A 22,399-nucleotide genomic window follows, 5' to 3' on the forward strand; every position below is an offset into this window, starting at 1 on the left:
GAAGACATCAAAACTGAAATAACACATGTAATCATGTAGTAACCAAAAAATTGTTAAATCAAAAGATTGTAGATTCTTCAAAGGAATGCTTTTCCAACAGTCTTGAAGGAGTTCCGACATGCTGAGCACTCGTTGGCTGCTTTTCCTTCACTCTGCGGTCCAACTCATCTCAAACCATCTCAATTGGGTTGAGGTCAGATGATTGTGGAGGCCAGGTCATCTGATGCAGCACTCCATCACTTTCCTTCTTGGTCAAATAGTCCTTACACAGCCTGGAGGTGTGTTTTTGGTCATAGTCCCACTAAGCGCAAACCAGATGGGATGGCGTATCGCTGCAGAATGCTGTGGTAGCCATGCTGGTTAAGTGTGCCTTGAATTCTAAATAAATCACTGACAATGTCACCAGCAAAGCACCCCACACCATCACACCTCCATGTTTCACAGTGGGAACCACACGTGCAGAGATCTGTTCAACTACTTTGCGTACCAAAAATCTCAATTTTGGACTCATCGGACCAAAAAGACAGATTTCCACCGGTCTAAAATGTCCAATGCACGTGTTTCTTGGCCCAAAAAAGTCTCTTCTTATTGGTGTGCTTTAGTAGTGGTTTCTTTGCAGCAATTCAACCATGAAGGCCTGATTCACACAGTCTCCTCTGAACAGTTGATGTTAAGATGTCTTAAAAAAATTAAAAATAAAGTCACCTTCATTTAACTAGGCAAGTCAGTCAAAAAAAATATTATTTACAATGACGGCCTACCCCGGCCAAACCCTAACCTGGACGACGCTGTGCCAATTGTGCGTTGCCCTATGGGACTCCCAACCATGGCCGGTTGTGATACAGCCTGGAATCTAACCAGGGTCTGTAGTGAAGCCTCTAGCACTGAGATGCAGTGCCTTAGACCGCTGCGCAACTCGGGAGCGCAGCATTTATTTGAGCTGCAATCTGAGGCTGGTAACTCTAATGAACTTATCCCCTGCAGCAGAGGTAACTCTGGGTCTTCCTTTCCTGTGGCGGTCCTCATGAGAGCCAGTTTCATCATAACGCTTGATGTTTTTTGCAAGTGCACTTTGAAGAAACTTTCAAAGTTCTTGAAATTTTCCACATTGAGTGACCTTCATGTCTTAAAGTAATGAAGGACTGTCATTTAATTTTGCGCTGTTCTTGCCATAATATGGACTTTGTATTTTACCAAATAGGGCCATCTTCTGTATACCACCCCTACCTTGTCACAGCACAACTGATTGGCTCAAATGCATTAAGGAGGAAATGCATTCCTGGACCCAGATTTACAAAACACTTCTTACGCAAAAACTTAACAAGCTTCTTTAAAAAAAAAGTTAAGAAGTGCAATTTCTCACTAATAGCTTAAGATTTAATGATTCTCTTATGAACTTCTCAAATATCTTCTTACTAATCTTCTTAAGATGTTTGTTGCGAGGCAACCAATTAGCTAGCTATCTAGCTAGGAATGGCAATCATGTTTGCATATTTCTTACTGAGATTAGGGTTCTAAAATATGTTCTTGGGTTTAAAATCATCAATACTAAACCTTTCAGATCAAGTTGAGTGAATTAAACATGGTCAATTGCTTTCTTGAGCTTTTTCTCTCACTGCCCTGAGTTTAAAATAAGGGTTTAGCCTTCTTGGAGTTAAGATCATTTCCAAATCTTTATTTTCAAGAATCAAATTTCTTATTCAATTTTTGCTTAATGAGAAACGTAAGAAATAGCGCAATAAAATTTCCAATAACCTTTCTGAGGAAAAGCAACTTTGCTTAACTATAGACTTAAGAAGAAAGTTAAGGGGGAAAAAATGGCAGTTATGAAAAAATTTCCTCTTAAGGTTCTGTGAATCCGGCCCCCACCCCATGAAGCTGGTTGAGAGAATGCCAAGTGTGTGCAAAGCAGTCATCAAGGCAAGAAATCTCAAATATAATATATATTTTGATTTGTTTAAACACGTTTTTGGCTACTACATGATTTCATGTGTGTTATTTCATAGTTTTGATGTCTTCACAATTATTCTACAATGTAGAAAACAAGATAAATTAAAGATAAATTAAAGATAAATTAAAGATAAATTAAAGATAAACCCTGGAATGAGTGTGTCCAAACTTTTTTCTGGTGCTGTAACAGCTGGGTTAAAGCCACAAAAGTTTCCCCCAAAAAAATGCACAAAAAGGTCTGCTTTCAGCTGAACAATTGTACTAGACACAAGTTCATTTTTTGTTAAATCATGTCGACGCACCTTGAACAGTGCAAGAGCACTACACAAACCACACCCATGCCTGACATTACTGAACTATTATTTTCCAAAGAGACTGGCAGACACTTAAGTACATCAATCTAGACAGATCCATCAGAGGTACTGCAGAGGCTATAGATGTGGATCTCTGTCATCACAGAGAGGAAGCGATTCTCCCTCAGTGTGAATTGTGAGTGGCAGGTCGACATGCAAGATGAGACAGCACAGTGGGTGAGAGAGCAGGGACCTTAAAGTCCTTCTACAACTTGTACTTGTACCCTTAAGTGTGTGTACATTACTTTATTTATACTTGGTATATCGCTTTTCAACAGGAAAAGTTTAAACATTTAAACTTTTTTTCTTAATCACTGGACGACTTCATCGATGTTAAACACACCAAATCACTGAGGTCATCTCAGCACTGGACAATGAGGAGGAGGATGAAAAGGAAGAGGTGGAGGAGACATAAGGAGCAGGAGGAGGATCATAATGGACAGAATCGACAACATCAGTCAGTCTGGACTGCCAATAGTCAGATAACAGACACAGTGACAAAGTGCTGATACAGGTGTCTACTCTGCTCTGGGCTCAGCTAATCGATAACACAGCCTGCGTCCCAAATGGCACCCTATTTCCTACATAGTACACTACTTTTAGGCAGTGGTGGACAAAGTGCTCAAATGTCAAACTCAGCAAAAAAAGATAAGTCCCTTTTCAGGACCCTGTCTTTCAAAGACAATTCGTAAAAATCCAAATAACTTCACAGATCTTAATTGTAAAGGGTTTAAACACTGAAGAAGCATGGGAAACAATGAACCATAAACAACTAATTAACATACACCTGTGGAACGGTCGTTAAGATACTAACAGCTTACAGACGGTAGGCAATTAAGGTCACAGTTATGAAAACTTAGGACACTAAAAGAGGCTTTTCTACCGACTCTGATAAACACCAAAAGAAAGATGCCCAGGGTCCCTGCTCATCTGCGTGAATGTGCCTTAGGCATGCTGCAAGGAGGCATGAGGACTGAAGATGTGGCCAGGGCAATAAATTACAATGTCCGTACTGCGAGATGCCTAAGACAGCGCTACAGGGAGACAGGACGGACAGCTGATCGTCCTCGCAGTTGCAGACCACGTGTAACAACACCTGCACAAGATCGGTACATCCGAACATCACACCTGCGGTACAGGATGGCAACAACAACTGCCCGAGTTACACCAGGAACGCACAATGAGCGTTACACCGTGGCCTGTACTCTGGAGCGGGATCGATTTGGAGGTGGAGGGTCCGTCATGGTCTGGGGCGGTGTGTCACAGCATCATAGGTCTGAGCTTGTCATTGCAGGCAATCTCAACACTGTGCGTTACAGGGAAGACATCCTCCTCCCTCATGTGGTACCCTTCCTGCAGGCTCATCCTGACATGACCCTCCAGCATGACAATGCCACCAGCCATACTGCTCGATCTCAGCGTGATTTCCTGCAAGACAGGAATGTCAGTGTTCTGCCATGGCCAGCGAAGAGCCCGGATCTCAATCCCATTGAGCACGTCTGGGACCTGTTGGATCGGAGGGTGAGGGCTAGGGCCATTCCCCCAAGAAATGTCCGGCAAGTTGCAGGTGCCTTGGTGGAAGAGTGGGGTAACATCTCACAGCAAGAACTGGTAAATCTGGTGCAGTCCATGAGGAGGAGATGCACTGCAGTACTTAATGCAGCTGGTGGCCAGACCAGATACTGACTGTTCCTTTTGATTTTGACCTCCCCCCCCCCCCCTGCAGGTGGTGACCACAGACCACTTCTCAGTTCCTATGCTTCCTGGCTGATGTTTTGGTCACTTTTGAATGCTGGCGGTGCTTTCACTCTAGTGGTAGCATGAGACGGAGTCTACAACCCACACAAGTGGCTCAGGTAGTGCAGCTCATTCAGGATGGCACATCAATGCGAGCTGTGGCAAGAAGGTTTGCTGTGTCTGTCAGCGTAGTGTCCAGAGCATGGAGGCACTACCAGGAGACAGGCCAGTACATCAGGAGACGTGGAGGAGGCCGTAGGAGGGCAACAACCCAGCAGCAGGACCGCTACCTCCGCCTTTGTGGAAGGAGGAGCAGGAGGAGCCCTGCAAAATGACCTCCAGCAGGCCACAAATGTGCATGTGTCTGCTCAAACGGTCAGAAACAGACTCCATGAGGGTGGTATGAGGGCCCGACGTCCACAGGTGGGGGTTGTGCTTACAGCCCAACACCGTGCAGGACGTTTGGCATTTGCCAGAGAACACCAAGATTGGCAAATTCGCCACTGGCGCCCTGTGCTCTTCACAGATGAAAGCAGGTTCACACTGAGCACATGTGACAGACGTGACAGAGTCTGGAGACGCCGTGGAGAACGTTCTGCTGCCTGCAACATCCTCCAGCATGACCGGTTTGGCGGTGGGTCAGTCATGGTGTGGGGTGGCATTTCTTTGGGGGGCCGCACAGCCCTCCATGTGCTCGCCAGAGGTAGCCTGACTGCCATTAGGTACCGAGATGAGATCCTCAGATCCCTTGTGAGACCATATGCTGGTGCGGTTGGCCCTGGGTTCCTCCTAATGCAAGACAATGCTAGACCTCATGTGGCTGGAGTGTGTCAGCAGTTCCTGCAAGAGGAAGGCATTGATGCTATGGACTGGCCCGCCCGTTCCCCAGACCTGAATCCAATTGAGCACATCTGGGACATCATGTCTCGCTCCATCCACCAACGCCACGTTGCACCACAGACTGTCCAGGAGTTGGCGGATGCTTTAGTCCAGGTCTGGGAGGAGATCCCTCAGGAGACCATCCGCCACCTCATCAGGAGCATGCCCAGGCGTTGTAGGGAGGTCATACAGGCACGTGGAGGCCACACACACTACCGAGCCTCATTTTGACTTGTTTTAAGGACATTACATCAAAGTTGGATCAGCCTGTAGTGTGGTTTTCCACTTTAATTTTGAGTGTGACTCCAAATCCAGACCTCCGTGGGTTGATAAATTTGATTTCCATTGATAATCTTTGTGTGATTTTGTTGTCAGCACATTCAACTATGTAAAGAAAAAATTATTTAATAAGAATATTTCATTCATTCAGATCTAGGATGTGTTATTTTAGTGTTCCCTTTATTTTTTTGAGCAGTGTATATATATATTCACTTTCCCCTCCCTGTTGCACAAAAGCTTTCCATTCCTCCAGTAAAAAGGGGATTTATGTTTGATTTAAGATGAATTCGTTATCCCCCTTACTTTATTTGGCAATAATAGTATTTATTTATTTATTTAACATCTTGAGATGGGAAGATTTTTTGTATTTTTATTAAATTAAATCAAATTGTATTCGTCACATGCACCGAAAACAGCAGGTGTACCTTACCGTGAAATGCTTAGTTACAAGGACTTAACTATTTATTGAACTGCGTTGTTGATAAGAAAATATTGACTAAATAAACTACAGTGAAGAAGAAGAAAAAAAGTAACAATAAAATAACAATAACGAGGCTATATACAGAGGGTACCGGTACCGAGTCAATGTGCGGGGGTACAGGTTAGTCGAGGTAATTTCTACATGTAGGTAGGGGTAAAGTGACAATGCATCAATAATAAACAGCAAGTAGCAGCAGTGTGTCGATGTAAATAGTTAAGGTGAACATGTGCTCTTTATAGAAGAATGTTAAAATTAGGTGAAATAAAAAAAATCCACCAAGATCCACTATTCAAAAGGCACTTAGTTGGTGGAATGACCCAGTTTAAACATCTGTGAAGAAATGCACTCAGTCAGGTATCCAATAACAGGGGGCTGGGAGTGGTGTGAGGGGCTGAGCACCCCAATAACAAAAAGCAATATTAAAATGTGCCAACCACACACAGAAACACAGACAACGACACTCTCACACAACACACAAATATGTCAAAGATATGGACACTTGGCACCTCCAAGAGTCAATATGTAATTTGAACATTATTCAACAAGATGACATAATATACAATGGCGTGACTCCCTACTTACAGATACCAACAAGGGAATGGGGACGGCAACAGGCAGACTGACACACCTGGTTAAAATAATTAGGCTTCCAATGGTTTTTAAATTCTCTATCCTGTGACAATAGACATCAAGTAATCTTGATGCCAGAGGGTCTGGATATTACTTTGGGGGCCTTTGTCTTCGTATCTGTAAAATCAAACTAGGGAACAACTGCTTCGGTCTGTGTGACTGCTGCAGTAGGGAGGTGTGGAGGGAGGGAGGTGTGTATCTCTTGCAGTGGGTGGATGAGAGAAAGAGAGAGCACACAAGAGATTGAGTAAAAAGAGTTGCGACTCACTTGTATCTCCTGCAGTAGGGGGATGTGGAGGGTGGAAAGTAGCAGTAGGGCACAGCTCCAGGACAGGGCAGGGTTACACAGCTGGGCAACAGCCAATGACAGGCCCAGATGGCCAAGGACCACGCCCACTCCTTTAATCCCCACTGCACAGCAAGCCGCAAGGAGACCATAGGCCAACAGAGCTGTCAGTCTGAACTGATGTTGAAAAGCAAAAAAAGCATCAAAGCTATAGTATTTTGGTTCTAATTTGTCTGGAAAAAAATTGGGGTAAGAATGTTAAGGTCCCACTTCAGCTGATGTTTTCCTTGTATATTATACCTCAGGAATGAAGAAGCTGGCTAGTCTGGAGACCACGGCATGGCCCAACAAAGTCCACAGCAAAGACTTTCTAGCCCAGTGACTCCAGAAACTCCACTCAAAGTCTGTAGGGTCCTGTCACAGACAACTCATTTTACAATGGGCCCAGTCTGAAAATGTCATGCCATATGACACACCCCAGGAATACTTTTTTTTATTTAAATGACAGGCCTATGGATTATTTTTAAATAATAATTTACGCACCTCTGAAAGTCGTACAATGTTTGTAGACCCCAACAGCCATAACTTATACTCACCTTTTTATGCCCCCATATTAGAAAGCCTTTCTCCAGTTGGAACTGTCTCTCCAATCCTGCTTCATGCTCTAGGAAAAGAGAGCATATTTTAGTGACATCTGCTCACATTGTCTGTACAGTTTCAATCATTCAGTTTTTATTCCGAAGTTTTGCCAGGAGGCTTGAAGAACTCTACTATGAAGTATGACAAGCTCTGTGGGGAACTATGTTTGGTGTCCTATGGTTTTAAACATAACGCCGGGGCTACGTTTCCGAAGGTAAGCGCCCCGTTCCCCCCAACTGGAAGCCTCTAACCCAGAGCAAAAAAAATCTCTGTCACGTTCTGCGTATGTTAGTTTACTTCTACTTTACGCACACATTTTTGTGGTCACCCTCCCTTCACATTTCCTACTGTCAATCGTGACTGATAATTCTTCAAGTTTTACAGGTGAAACATCAGAGTATGTGAATGCATTGTCAATTTTTAGCTAAACGGTAAGACGCTTCCAGAGAATTCGGAAACGCAGCCACTCCCTCAACCAGCATTTCTCAAGCTTAGTCCGGGGATCCCAAGAGGTGAACATTTGTGTTTTTGCCCTAGCACTACACAGCAGATTCAAATAATCAACTCATCATCAAGCTTTGGTTATTTGAATCAGTTGTGTAATGCTAGGGCAAAAAACAAAACGTGCACCTCTTGGAGTCCCCAGGATAGAGTTTGGGAACCTTTCAGATCTCTGAGAGGGAGTCAATGGTAAGAACGGAAAGGGAGTGAGTTGTAATCATTTCCCTGACAGCTCACTTTTCTGCAAAGGGGTATGAAACAGTGCCACAGTCCCACCTAGTGGCAAAAACTGCACATCACAGCCAAGGTCTCCACTTACAGTAAGTAGCCTAATACAAGGCCACGAAGGGTGGTAAGTCAGGTATCTTGCATACAGCAGACTTCAGTGTGGGAAAAATGTAAACAATGACCCAATTGATAGACCTTTTTATCTTAAGACAAGTACATTTACCTTTGGAGAATATGTGCAGTTGATAGAATGAGTAGAGATGGGAGCCAAAAGAGAGCACCCAGTAGGCACAGACCTCCGCTCTCGGCAACGCCGCAAGGGTTGAGCTCTGTTTGGCCATCAGTGCCAAGACTGGAGCAACCATGGGGAAGAGTGAGTGAGAGACATTAGATGTTTCAGCCACTTTATAGGTCACATTTCTCCCTCACTAACAACAAATAGAGGACCATTCTGACTCCATGAGAGCAACATTACATTCCTTACTTTTCTCTCCAACATGTTAAACCTATAGGGTAGCCTATTTATTATAATAATTTGATGCATACTTTTTGCAGCCTCCTATGAGGAAAAAACAAACAATGGTGTACGCTAATTATAGGACCTTAGGTTTCTGGTTATAAGGTAATATAGGCTATTTATAAGTACTTATATAGGTCAGTTGTATTTAAGCTATCATAATTTTCAAAACAGGAGATATATTTAATTCATTACTTGAAATTAGTAGACACCTAACAGATTGTGCCTTTAAAGCTAGTCCTTAATTGAAAGAAAGCTTGACACAGACTCTGTTTTGAATGAGATATGGATGCAAAGACTAACTAATATCAAAATGTTTAACCATATTTTGAAGCTATACAGCGTTTGCTTCCATTTACAAACATTGGGGTAGAGCAAGCTTATATATTTGGGGTTCTGATTGCGTACAACAGTTGAGCGTAAAACAGTTGAACTAAGTTCATGAGGCATAAATAAGTTATATTCTTCAAGAATCAATGGGTAGCCAAAAAATTGATATAGCAACTAAGGATTCTAGCTTTAATAGTCAAACGAAACATCCACCTCATTTTGTGCCAGAGGTGAGTGAGGGACCACGTTCATATTCGCTGCATACCACAATCGTCGTTGGAAACAATAGGCTAGTGTGTCAAAGACGAGACCCTACTAATGACTGTGTTCCAGGAACAGGGTATAACAAGCCAACATCTGTGTTCGCGTGTGCAGTGCACGGCGATGTACTCGAAATGAACCGATTTCAGAACTTCACACCGTTTTACACTGTTTACGCTGTAGCAATGCCTATATTAGCGAGCCCGACTGGCACAAATTAGGCTGATTACTGAGCATAATACTCACTCATTGGCTAAAACAGAGAGCAACAACCGTGTTACTCACATGCATTGTGAAACAAAGAAATGCCTCCAGCTATATCTTCCGCCTTGCCTGTAGACCGACAGTGAACACCGCTACCTTGGAATATTGTCGAACGCTCAGGATTCAGGAAATCTCCGCCCACATTTTCCTTGGTTGCTGATTGGACATGATTGGATGAATTCAGTGCCAATCAAATAAAATGCAGACCCGTTTGATGTACTTTCATATTTTTATATCGATATTCTTAAATTTGTTTCATAAGAGAGGAAAGCCACAGTCTGTAAGATAACTAGTAATGTCAACGAATAAACCTCAGGAGGCTGAAGAAATTCGGCTTGTCACCAAAAACACTCACAAACTTTTACAGATGCACAATCGAGAGCATCCTGTTGGGCTGTATCACCGCCTGGTACGGCAACTGCTCCGCCCACAACCGTAAGGCTCTCCAGAGGGTAGTGCGTTCTGCACAACGCATCACCGGGGGCAAACTACCTGCTCTCCAGGACACCTACACCACCCGATGTCACAGGAAGACCAAAAAGATCATCAAGGACAAGAACCACCCGAGCCACTGCCTGTTCACCCCGCTATCATCCAGAAGGCGAGGTCAGTACAGGTGCATCAAAGCTGGGACCGAGAGACTGAAAAATAGCTTCTATCTCAAGGCATCAGACTGCTAAACAGCCATCACTAACATTGAGTGGCTGCTGCCAACATACTGACTCATCTCTAGCCACTTTAATAATTAAACATTGGATGTAATAAATGTATCACTAGTCACTTTAAACTATGCCACTTTATATACTGTTTACATACCCTACACTACTCATCTCATATGTATATACTGTACTCTATACCATCTACTGCAGCTTGCCTATGCCGTTCGGCCATCGCTCTTCCATATATATTTTTATGTACATATTCTTATTCATTCCTTTACACTTGTTTGTATAAGGTAGTTGTTGTGAAATTGTTAGATTACTTGTTAGATATTACTGCATGGTCGGAACTAGAAACACAAGCATTTCGCTACACTCGTATTAACATCTAATAACCATGTGTGTGACAAATAAGATTTGATTTGATTTGATTGAAACGATCTACCCCATGAAATGCCATAGGCTCAGGGGTCTTCAACCTTTTCTTGCCCAGGCATGACTAGATGGAATCCAGCTTTTGTTCAATTTATGTTAAATGTAGATTTGTATTATTATTTTTATTTTAGCTAACCCTAACTCTTTTCCTAACTTTAACATAATTATAATAACCTGCCACGTTAATTATCATAAACTGCTGCGTAAGTTATCCTAAACCTGCTACATATTTACATGTTATTATTATTTAAACAATTTTAAAATCCCAGCCCCGTCCCCGCAGGAGGTAATTTGCCCTTTGGTAGGCCGTCACTGTAAAAAATATTTGTTCTTAACTGACTTGCCTAGTTAAATAAAGGTTAAATAAAAATAAATAAATAAAATACGAAAAGTCAATTCTGACAAAAGCTGGATCCCTTCTAGCCATGACCCTTGCCCACCGACCCCATCAGGTTAACGATAATGTCAAGGGAAAGTAATCAACATTTTAAAATTAATACATTTTGTAGATAGTTTTTCATTATTTTGACCTCCCCACATTATAATTGGAAGAGGAAGTGTAAACACTAACATAGCCTATTAGCTAGAAAGGTACTGCAACTCCAAACGCTGTTTAGCTGGTTAAACAAAGGTTAGCTATGACTTACCAAGAAAGCTTACCAGCAGCCAGCGGCGCTTGCCACATTGGTAGTTTATTCACGAATGTCAGATTGTACATTGAGTGTAATTGGCTCCAATAAATCTAATTTGCTTAATATTGAGAGTTGAGAAAAAAGTTGACATCATTAGAAAGAAGGTATTCTATTTTTAATTTTTTTACTGTAGGTATGTAAGTGATTTTGTTGCTAGTGATATTCATATTATTATTATTTTTAAATATAAAAAAATATATAAAGTTTATTTAAAAAACTTTGCAGACCACTGCAGTACCTCCGAGTTCCTCCAGTTGAATACCCCAGGTCTATATAATCATTATAAACATGATTTGATGCCAATAATTTCTTTACAAACTATTCTATGATCTTATCAATTCTACACAGCCTGTGGGGTGTTGTGATAGCTTTGTCCACTGAGCGGGGATAGAGAGCCACATAAGAAGTAGGGAGTGTAGGCCTGCTTGGAGTAAAATTTCCATTACAGTAGTCTATCTTGAATTGTGTTCCTCTGTGAGAGATTATGCTGATAGGATGTCTTCTCTACTCTAGGCAAAGTGGATAGCAACATGTTTCGTCTCACCTGACACCTGTAGCTTATTCTTAATTTCTGATTGTTGTTATAAAAAGGATATGACTTTACATGTTTCTCATGTAGGCCAAAATGCATTGTTTATGGACACAACCGGTCTGGGCCCTTTCCCAAAAGCATCTTAATCCTGACGATGAATTTAGCCTTAAAATGCTTTTGGGAAACCGGATCCTAGTGAGGGTTGCCTCAGGCCACGGTTCAAGAGATAGTTCAACTAAATTACAAAATGACACATTGGTTTCCTTACCCTGTAAGCAGTCTGTGGACAAGGCATGCATGTGTAACAGTTTAACTTTAGTCTGTCCCCTCGCCCCGACCCGGGCGCGAACCATGGACCCTCTGCACACATCAACAACAGTCACCCACGAAGCATCGTTACCCATCGCTCCACAAAAGCCGCGGCCCTTGCAGAGCAAGGGGAACCACTACTTCAAGGTCTCAAAGCGAGTGACGTAACCGATTGAAACGCTATTAGCACGCACCACCGCTAACTAGCTAGCCATTTCACATCCGTTACACTCAACCCCCTTTCGACCTCCTCCTTTTCCGCAGCAACCAGTGATCCAGGTCAACAGCATCAATGTAACAGTATAACTTTATTCCGTCCCCTCGCGCGAACCAGGGACCCTCTGCACACGTCGTCAACAACAGTCACCCACGAAGCATCGTTACCCATCGCTCCACAAAAGCCGCGGCCCTTGCAGAGCAAGGGGAACCACTACTTCAAGGTCTCAATGCGAGTGACGTAACCGCTTGAAACGCTATTAGCGCGCACCACCGCTAACTAGCTAGCCATTTCACATCCGTTACACATGACAGCAATCCATGCTTTGGTTTAGTTTCCCCGGCACTGTTACCACATGCTTACGTTTTAGCATTTGTGGCACAAATCCCACTCAAGTCGTGGGACGGATATTAGCATTTTTCGTGCATCATATCCAAATCATCTGAAAGTATCTACAATTGGTTGTGAATCTCAATTAAGTGACTTATAGGGCTCCCGAGTGGCGCAGCGGTCTAAAGCACTGCATCTCAGTGCAAGAGGCGTCACTACAGCCCCTGGTTTGAATCCAGATTGTATCACATCCGGCCGTGATTGGGAGTCCCATAGGGCGGCGCACAATTGGCCCAGAGTCATCCAGGTTTGGCCTGGGTAGGACGTCATTGTAAATAAGAATTTGTTCTTAACTGACTTGCCAGTTTAATAAAGGTTTAATATAAAAACAAAAATAGATGTTTGAACATGATATTGATCCCTTGACTTGAATGGAATTTGAACCAGAAATGCTAAAATGTTTGCATGTGGTAACACTGCCAGGGAAACTAAACCAAAGCATGGATTGCTGTCATACATTGTCCGTAGACTGCTTACAAGGTAAGGAAACCAATGTTTCATTTTGTAATTTGGGTGAACTATCCCTTTCGTATTGCAGGGTACCATAGCTTTCCTAAATAACGAGTGGGTGTGTTCAATGAGATGGCACGATAGGCTATAGCTCCCATTGCTCGGGGGTGAAGTTTCCCCTATATACAGAACTTGGATCAGCTCCCCCCGCAATCTGAACCTTAACAATAATTTGGGACAATTCAAAACTGACCCAAGATCAGCGTCTAGGAGCAACTTCACTCAACTCCATACCTCCCATTCGGGGGCGGAGCGCCGACGTCACAGATGAATGCGCGATCGGCACTGCATCGTTCTGTCAGTGCCGCAGATAGAATTTGAAGGCATTTGAAGTTAGGGTTGATCGTCAGCTGGACAAAGAATTGCTGAAGAATGACGTCGAGGTGCCCCAGATGCACAAATGATGTGTTTTTTGGTAAGGAATAATTTTTGTAAACTTATAGCCCCCGCCAATGCCAAGGAATGTAAATATTGAAGATGATCAAAGAACTTGGATTTATTTTGATTAATAATTATAATGATTTAGCATAGGTCTAACTAAAGGAAAATTAACTGACACTGAAAATTCAAATGGTTATTGTAGTGACAATTGTGTGCAGATATAACATAACATAATATTATAAAATACAATATAATAATTTAAATAATAATTTGTTGGACGCTGAAAATTAAAATGGTTATTGTAGTGACAATTGTATGCACACAGGAATAGAACAGAAAATAATACAAAATAATGCAACACAATAGAATACAATATAATAATAAAATAATAATTTTGTGGATGCTTATATTTTCCCTTTTCACACATGTACACGTGTGTATTAATACGCATTTGTGAAATGGAAAAGTATTTCTTGCATATCCCAACTCTCCCTGAGACACCCCTCGGAGAGTGGGTTCACGGCCAGGGTAGAATCCAAACTCTGTAAGTCTTGCAAATGCCTTTTTAAGAGGAGACCTGGGGAGTGATGGGGGACTGCCGCTGCATGAACGCCAAGTTGTCCCTGCTGGTGACATCGTATTCGTTTAGCCTACTGACAAGTAGCTTTTCGCCCAGAACCGGCAAGTCTTTATTATCATTATAAGATCATTTATTATGAAGGGGGGGGGGAAATTATATATATAAGTAAGATAGCACACTTCTTCCCTCACTCTTTCTCATTATCTTTCTCTCCCTCCTTTCTCTCGTGGAAAGATGAAGTTTGGTGAAAGTTGCATATACCTTCTTTCCCAGACGTCTCTGGAATGTTGGCTGATTATCCCTAAACATTTAACGAGGATTAATTAATACTTGACATGTTCATTTACTTTAACGTAGCATATGGGCAAGGTTACTTTGGTTACATCAGTTAAACCACTTGTTGGAACTTGATAATTAGGAAGGAGGCTTCAGCTCTTGGTTGTTATTGCTCTTGTCTCTTCCAGACATTTGTTTGATGGCAAAATATAGAGAATATTGTAAGATACGGTTTTGAACTTGAAGTCAAACTGAGCTGAAATGCACTTTTTACTATAGATTTATTGGCTGCACGTTGAACCCTTATCCTGGAGATTGGTGACCCATAATAGACAGAGGGAGAGAGGTCGAAATGTTCAATAACATTTCAGGGAGAGGGGAGAGTACAACGTCTGTGTTGGTAATAGCCTACCTTGTGAAACAGAATAGAGGAGATCCTCTGTATAATGTGCAAAAATGAGATAATGAGATGAGATAATTACAGCTAACAGCAATAGACAAATAATTTGCAAACAATGTTTTGGAAGGATAAAACCTATAAATGCTTTATGACCTTAGTTCAACTGTCCTACCCAAATTATAAGGTATTCATAACCCAACTGATAACCCACATTCTAAGACTGTATTATGCCTACACCATTGTTTATGTTTTGTTGTCATTTGAGTCTTTGTAAACAAACTCTCTCTCTCTCTGTCCTGCAGCTGAGAAGGTGAGCTCGCTGGGGAAAAACTGGCACCGGTTCTGCCTGAAATGTGAACGCTGTAACAAGACCCTGTCGGCTGGCAACCATGCTGAGGTAAAGGGAGGCCCTGTGGCCGTAATATCCTGTCTACAGAGAGAGAAAGAAGGAGGGAGAGAAAGATAATGAAAAAGAGAAAGAGTGAGGGAAGAAGTGTGCTATCTTACCCCCAGAACAAAGGGAGGGAGAGAGACATCGAAGGGTTGTGCTATCCTACCCAAGAGGATGGGAGAGAGGGAAGGGGTTGCATGGGGACAGAGGGAGTATGGCAGGCCACTGACCCCCATAAGGAGTAATATAATGTTGTAAAGAAAAATATATATATACTGTATAAAGTAATATATACACAGAATAAAAATATAAACACAACATGTAAAGTGTTGGTTCCATATTTCCAGAAATTTTCCATACTCACAACAACAAAGAATTCTCTCAAAATGTTGCTCATCTTTTGAACTGGTCATTTTGTGAACAAACTTCTGAATGGTACTCAATTTTTATTTTTATTTATCAGGGGCTGCTGCAGCACCCTCAGCACACCCACTTCCCGTGGCCATGTCTGCGAGATGGGGGTGCAGTCATATATACAAGCCCAAGATTCTGAACTTGAACGATTCAGCTCATAGAGCTAGAAAATTCCATAAATCTTCCAAGCTATTTGAGCACAAACTGTATCACAACTACAGATGTAGGATCTTAATTTGATCACCCTGTTGCAGGAGAACTTTCATGCAATGCAGGAAATGTAAAACTTGTAGTGTATTTGAGGTTTTAAAAGGCTTCTGGGGTGTGTAATTTCCCCTTAGAAATTTCAGACTTGATTTTCCCTTATGAAAAATGTATCAACCCCTACAAAAATGTTCATGAATTATAATCCACATAATAATTCACATTTCCTGTTGCTGCAAGATTATTTTCCTACTGTAGTCAAAGTGGCTCAAATTAAGATCCTACATAAGGGGTGTTGTCAGTTAAGTGAGTTGCACTACTGGGTCATTGTTTATAGACCCATGTACTGTATCAACTCCAAATTAAATTGCCGTAGTGCTACTGCAGTAGAAGCCAGATCACTAGTGCTATAGCAGTGGCTGTGAAATTCAGTGGCCCAGAAATTCCAATCATCTCAAGAATGAAACTGTTGAGCAGCTATGTCTTTGTGGGTCCCTTTGATTATAGCTGGTCCGTGAACCAAATCGTGGCTTTACAATAACCTGACACTCATCCTTTGTCCACTCCAACCCCTCACCAGGCATCGTGACCCTGATCCTTCCACTGTGGCTATGTCCCAAATGGCACACTATTCACTATATAGGGCACTACAAAAAAAGAAGTGCACTATATAGGGAATAGGGTGACATTTGGAACGCAATGTCAATGTCATTTCACCTTTCATTGTCCTGCTCAGAAGACTTAGGGAATTTTCAAGCTCCCTGAGCTGAATCGTTCAAGTTCAGAATCTAGGGCTTGTATATCTGACTGCACACCCATCTCGCAGACATTGCCGTGGAAGAAGGGGTGCTAAGGGTGCCGCAGCGCCCCCTGATAAATTGAAAAAATATACAGTACCGTTCAAAAGTTTGGGGTCACTTAGAAATGTCCTTGTTTTTGAAAGAAAAGCACATTTTTTGTCCATTAAAATAACATCAAAATGATCAGAAATACAGTGTAGACATTGTTAATGTTGTAAATGACTATTGTAGCTGGAAACTGCTGATTTTTTTATGGAATATCTGCATAGGGGTGCAGATTCCCATTATTAGCAACCATCACTCCTGTGTTCCAATGGCACGTTGTGTTAGCTAACCCAAGTTTATCATTTTAAAAGGCTAATTGATCATTAGAAAACCCTTTTTTCAATTATGTTAGCAGAGCTGAAAACTGTTGTGCTAATTAAAGAAGCAATAAAACTTGCCTTATTTAGACAAATTGAGTATCTGGAGCATCAGCATTTTGTGAGTTTGATTACAGGCTCAAAATGGCCAGAAACAAAGCACTTTCTTCTGAAACTCGTCAGTCTATTCTTGTTCTGAGAAATTAAGGCTATTCCATGCGAGAAATTGCCAAGAAACTGAAGATCTCATGCAACGCTGTGTACTACTCCCTTCACAGAACAGCGCAAACTGGCTCTAACCAGAAAAGAAGGAGGAGTGGGAGGCCCCAGTGCACAACTGAGCAACTTCATTAAATAGTACTGGGTATGTAGCCCAGGGGAGTCTAGCCAGCCAAGCAATGGAATGGAATGTTAGCTCAGGGGACATTGGAAATTCAAGTGAATGTTTAATGAAACTCGGTCAGGAGGATTTGTCTCTCGTTTCACCAGGGTGTTTATTTCTCAATGCAAAGATGACACTGATGATGATGGATGGAAATAACAAAGGGTTGGGGAATGCAAGTATTAAGACGTCACTAAGGGTCAGGGCCAGCGTTCATAAAGCGTCTAAGCAATGCTGATCTAGGATCAGCTTCCCCCTGTACATGTAATCTTTATTCATTATGATCTAAAAGGCTAAACTGATCCTACATCAGCACTCCTAATATGAGACCCTTTGTGAATATGGACCCAGATCGTTACGTTCGAAACGTAAAGGAATTCCATCGGTACATAGAAAGTGTAGGGTTATGTTCTTGCTATTATAGTATTATCAGCATAATCCTCTTGTACAGGACCCCACATTTCTGCCTAGTCATGAACAGTATATCCTGTAAATCAAAGAAAGCAGGCATACAGTCATACTAACAGCACTTGTTAAAGGATGTCTCATCAACACAGTCAAAATAATAAAAAGCAAATCCCAGAAATTAGCACGTTTCAAGTAAGAGCCAGATGCAGACAATGTCGAAGTAACAACAGTTTATTAATCGAACAGGGGCAGGCAAAAGATGGGTCAAGGGCACGCAGAGGTCAGTAATCCATATAGATGGGGCAAAGGTACAGGATGGCAGGAAAACCTGGCGTCCTACCTGGGCGTATACCTGGTTAACCGAGGTGTCGGCGTTGGAAATCCGCGATGAGGCCTGGGTCCAGGATGTCCCTGGTGGGGACCCAGCACTGGAAACAGGAGACAAAGGGCTGTGAGACATGGGTTTAACTCTGGACACATGAAAGGTAGGATATATACGAAGGGTACGGGGCAACAGAAGACGAACAGCAGAGGGGCTAATGATTTTGGAGATGGGAAACAGGCCGATAAACCGGGAGGAAAGTTTCCGGGATTCCACCCGGAGGGGCAGATCCCGGGTGGACAGCCATACCTTCTGCCCGAGATGATACCGGGAAGCTGGGGTCCGGTGGCGATCCGCTTGTCGTTGATACCTGGAGGTGGTCTTGAGGGCCGACTGGGCTCTCCTCCAGGTATGACGACAGCTCAAACAAACATCTGGGCAGAAGGTATGCCGACCTCTTCTTCCTGCTCAAGGAAGAGCGGGGGCTGATACCCCAGGGAACACTCAAAAGGTGATAGGCCCGTGGCAGAGCAGGGAAGGGTGTTGCGGGTGTATTCGACCCACACAATCTGCTGGTTCCAGGTGGTGGGGTTGGCGGAGGTCCAGGCAGCGCAGAGTAGTCTCTAGGTCTTGGTTGGCTCGCTCCGACTGGCTTTTGGACTGGGGGTGGAACCCGGAGGACAGGCTGGCCGATGACCCAATGGGGGTGCAGAACGCCTTCCAGAACCGGGACAAGAACTGAGGATCCCGGTCAAAAACCATGTCAACTGGTAGTCCATGGATCCAGAAGATGTACTGCTCCATGAGAGGGGCCGTCTATTTGGCAGAGGGTAATTTGTGGAGAGGAATGAAGTGGGCGGCTTTGGAAAACCAATCCACCACAGTCAGGATGACGGTGTTGCCATCAGATGGGGGAAGACCCGTGACAAAGTCCAGGGAGATGTGAGACCAGGGACGGTGAGGGACAGGCAGTTGGAGACTAGCCAGAGCTTGCCGAGGAGTCTTGTTTTGTGCACAAACCGTGCAAGCAGCGACAAATGAGGAGACGTCAGGGACCATGGTTGGCAACCAAAAGCATTGTCGCACAAAAGCCAGGGTCCAACGGGGGCCCCAGTGGCAGGCAAGTCTGGAGGAGTGGGCCCGCTCCAGGACCGCTTCAGGCATGAACATCCGGTTATCTGGACCCCCCCACCCCCCGGGGTTCGGCTGGGAATGCTGAGCCTCCCGGACCTGCTTCCCTATACCCCAGCTGAGTGCCGTCGCCAGGCACGAGGTGGGAAGGATGGTCTTGGGCTCCAGGGTAATAGCCGTGGGGCTATAGCGGCAAGACAGTGCATCTGGCTTGACATTCTTGGATCCCGGCCGGTATGAGAGGGAGAAGTTGAACAGTGTGAACAGCAGGGTCCATCTAGCTTGCCTGGAGTTGAGGCGCTTGGCGGTGTGGTAATACTCCAGGTTTTTGTGGTCGGTCCATACAATGAGCGGATGTTCCGCCCCCTCTAGCCAGTGACTCCATTCCTCCAATGCCATCTTCACCGCGAGAAGCTCCCGATTCCCCACATCGTAGTTCTTCTCCATGGCTTTGAAGCGGTGGGAGAAGAAGGCGCAAGGATGTAGCTTAAGATCCAGGTCAGAACACTGGAACAGGACCGCCCCCACTCCTACATCAGAAACATCAACCTCCACCACGAACTGACGGGAAAGGTCAGGATGAACCAAGATGGGAGCAGTGGTGAAGCGGTGTTTGAGGTCCCGGAACGCCTGCTCAGCAGCAGGGGACCACATGAACAGAACCTTAGGAGAGGTGAGTACTGACAGTGGGGAAGCTAGGGTGGTGTTACCCCGGATAAAGCGGTGATAAAAGTTGGGAGAACCCCAGGAAACGTTGCAGCTGCACCTGGACGTAGGCTGGGGCCAATCCACCACCGCTCTCACCTCCCAGGGTTCCATCTGGACACTCCCAGCAGAGATGATGTACCCCAGAAAGGGGATGGTGGAGCAATGGAACTCGCACTTCTCTGCCTTTACAAACAGCTGATTCTCCAGGAGGCGTTGAAGAACCTGTCGGACGTGGAGCACATGTTCTTGGGGGGAGCAGGGGAAGACGAGGATGTCATCAATGTAGACAAAGACAAACCAGTTCAACATGTAGAGAAGAACATAATTTACCAGAGCCTGGAACACAGCAGGGGCGTTGGTAAGGCCAAATGGCATGACCAAATACTCGTAGTCAATCCCGCAGTCATATGGTCGGTGCGGCAGAAGTGAAGTGGCCCGGGCCTTGTTGAACACCTCCCAAAGGTCCTGGTACTCCGCGGGAATGGCGGAGAGGTCCGGGCTAACTTCCGAGCCCACAGGAAGACGTCCCGGGGCAGGTTGCGCTGACTTCAGGCAATGGGCATGGCAGAACGGGCTCCAGCCCATGATGGCACCAGTAGAGCAGTTAATGAGAGGATTATGTCGCTGGAGCCAGGAGAATCCCAATACCACAGGAATCTGAGGAGACTTAATGAGCAGAAATTGAATAGTCTCGCTGTGGTTCCCTGACACCCGTAGGTTGATGGGAGTGGTATTGTGTGTGACCTGGCCTATGGAGCGCCCGTCCAGCATTCTAACGTCAGTGGGAATGGAGAGGGGCTGAGTGGGGATATACAGCTCGGAAACCAGAGTAGCGTCCAAAAAACTCTCATCGACCCCAGAGTCAATGAGGACCCGGAGAGATTTCGACTTGTTCCCCCACAGCAGAATGGCATGAAATGGAGTGTAAGTAAGGGAAGCCCACCAGAGTACTCGCTCCTACCGGTGAGCCTGGTCTTTTAGTGGACAAGAGGACACAAAATGACCACGAGTCACGCAATACAGGCAACTCTTCGTGTTGAGCCTGTCCATTCCGCTGGAGACAACCCAGCTCTGCCTATTTGCATAGGCTCGGGAAACGGTGACTCGGCCGTCTTCGGCGACTCTCGGGGAACATCGGGTAGCCTTGTGTTCTCTCGGCAACAGTGCCGTCGGGGACTTCCGGGATGCCTTGGAGGCGAGGTGGAATCCTTGGACGGGCGCGAAATCGAATCTCCTCTCCCTCCGTCGTTCCCGTAGTCGCCCATCGATCCTGATGGTCAAGGCGATGAGAGAATCGAGATCTATCGGTAATTCCTGGGCTGCAAGCTCATCCTTGACCTCCTCCGAGACTCCGTGTAGGAACATGTCCAACAGCGCTTCCTGGTTCCAGGCATTCAGCTGCCAACGTACGGAAATCCACCGCATAGTCTGCCACACTGTGGAAGTCCTGCCAAAGCTGGAGTAGCTTCCAGGCAACCTCTCTCCCGGAGAATGGGGCATCAAACACCTTCTTTACTTCTCCCACGAACTCACACAGACTGACGCATGTGGCCGGCTGTTGCTCCCATACAGCTGTAGCCCAGGCGAGCGCCCTCCCGGACATCAGTGTGATTAGGTACGCTATTTTAGAGCAGTCTGAGGGGAAGGAGGAGGGCTGAAGCTCGAAGATGAGGGCACACTGAGCTAGAAATGCCCGACAGGTGCCTGGCTCTCCATTAAAGGGTTTCGGGGGAGGTAAGCGGGGCTCCCGGGAAGGCGGAGTGACCGGTGAGGCGGCGCTGCTAACAGCTGAGTTACTGAGGGGCTGTGAGGTTAACATCATAGTAGGCTGCCTCCCAGCCAACCCATGGAATTGCTCCAGCAAGATGTCCAACACCTGGTCATGGTGTTCGGCCAAGGTTTGAACCCCCTCCATAAGGCCACGAAGCAATTCCTCGTGCCTACCAATGGTGGCTCCTTGGGAGGAGAGGGCGTTGCGCAGCTGGTCTGAGTCTGCTGGGTCAGTCATGGCCAGTTTGTACTATCATGTTTCAGGTAAGACCCAGATGCAGACAACGTCGAAGTAACAACAGTTTATTAATCGCACAGGGGCAGGCAAAAGACGGGTCAAGGGCAGGCAGAGGTCAGTAATCCAGATACGTGGGGCTAAGGTACAGGACGGCAGGCAGGCTCAGGCTCAGGCTCAGGGTCAGGGGATAATGGGGAAGATGGGCAACACCTGGGGGGGTGGAGACAATCACAGAAAGACGGATATTAGAGTTGGAAAAGAAGCTAAAAAGGAAGGTAGCACAGGTTGGCCTGAACAATGAAGACTCAACTTGTTGCATGGATCCTCCAGTGAGGGTTTGTTGTACTAAAACTAGTAAAATACATTAAATATAAAACAATCAATCAACAATGGATGTAATCTAGGCAGTGTCGAGCCAATGGGGGACCACAAATACCCGCTGGCAACTCTAATACCAGTCCCGACTCGGCCACTATCTGTGGCTGTCAAAGAATCTGTAAGAAATACAGAAGGGGATCGGCGCTATTCTAGCCAGTGTCTGGAAATGCTTTAT

General features: G+C 44.6%; 2 protein-coding genes across 4 annotated transcripts in view; one reads left to right on the forward strand and one right to left on the reverse strand.

Annotated features, from left to right (window-relative positions):
* Positions 1-9,482, reverse strand: part of hhat (hedgehog acyltransferase) — a 125,966-nt gene extending 116,484 nt beyond the window's left edge. For 2 of the 3 annotated variants that reach the window (XM_071393520.1, XM_071393519.1), the window contains exons 1-5: positions 9,357-9,482; positions 8,187-8,315; positions 7,192-7,259; positions 6,896-7,009; positions 6,578-6,772 (exon numbers count right to left, since the gene is read on the reverse strand). In XM_071393520.1, coding sequence (XP_071249621.1) covers positions 6,578-6,772; positions 6,896-7,009; positions 7,192-7,259; positions 8,187-8,304 — 495 coding nt within the window. In that variant the 5' untranslated portion in view covers positions 8,305-8,315; positions 9,357-9,482. Of the gene's footprint in view, positions 1-6,577; positions 6,773-6,895; positions 7,010-7,191; positions 7,260-8,186; positions 8,329-9,356 lie in introns of those variants that run through there. The other variant, XM_071393518.1, reaches the window with a different exon arrangement.
* A 3,855-nt stretch (positions 9,483-13,337) lies between these two features.
* LOC139571042 (cysteine-rich protein 3-like) overlaps positions 13,338-22,399 on the forward strand; it is a 30,896-nt gene continuing 21,834 nt past the window's right edge. The window contains exons 1-2 of the mRNA XM_071393524.1: positions 13,338-13,494; positions 15,019-15,113. Coding sequence (XP_071249625.1) covers positions 13,452-13,494; positions 15,019-15,113 — 138 coding nt within the window. The 5' untranslated portion in view covers positions 13,338-13,451. The remainder of the gene's footprint in view (positions 13,495-15,018; positions 15,114-22,399) is intronic.

The sequence above is a fragment of the Salvelinus alpinus genome, chromosome 3, assembly GCF_045679555.1.
Source record: "Salvelinus alpinus chromosome 3, SLU_Salpinus.1, whole genome shotgun sequence".
NCBI lineage: Eukaryota > Metazoa > Chordata > Actinopteri > Salmoniformes > Salmonidae > Salvelinus > Salvelinus alpinus.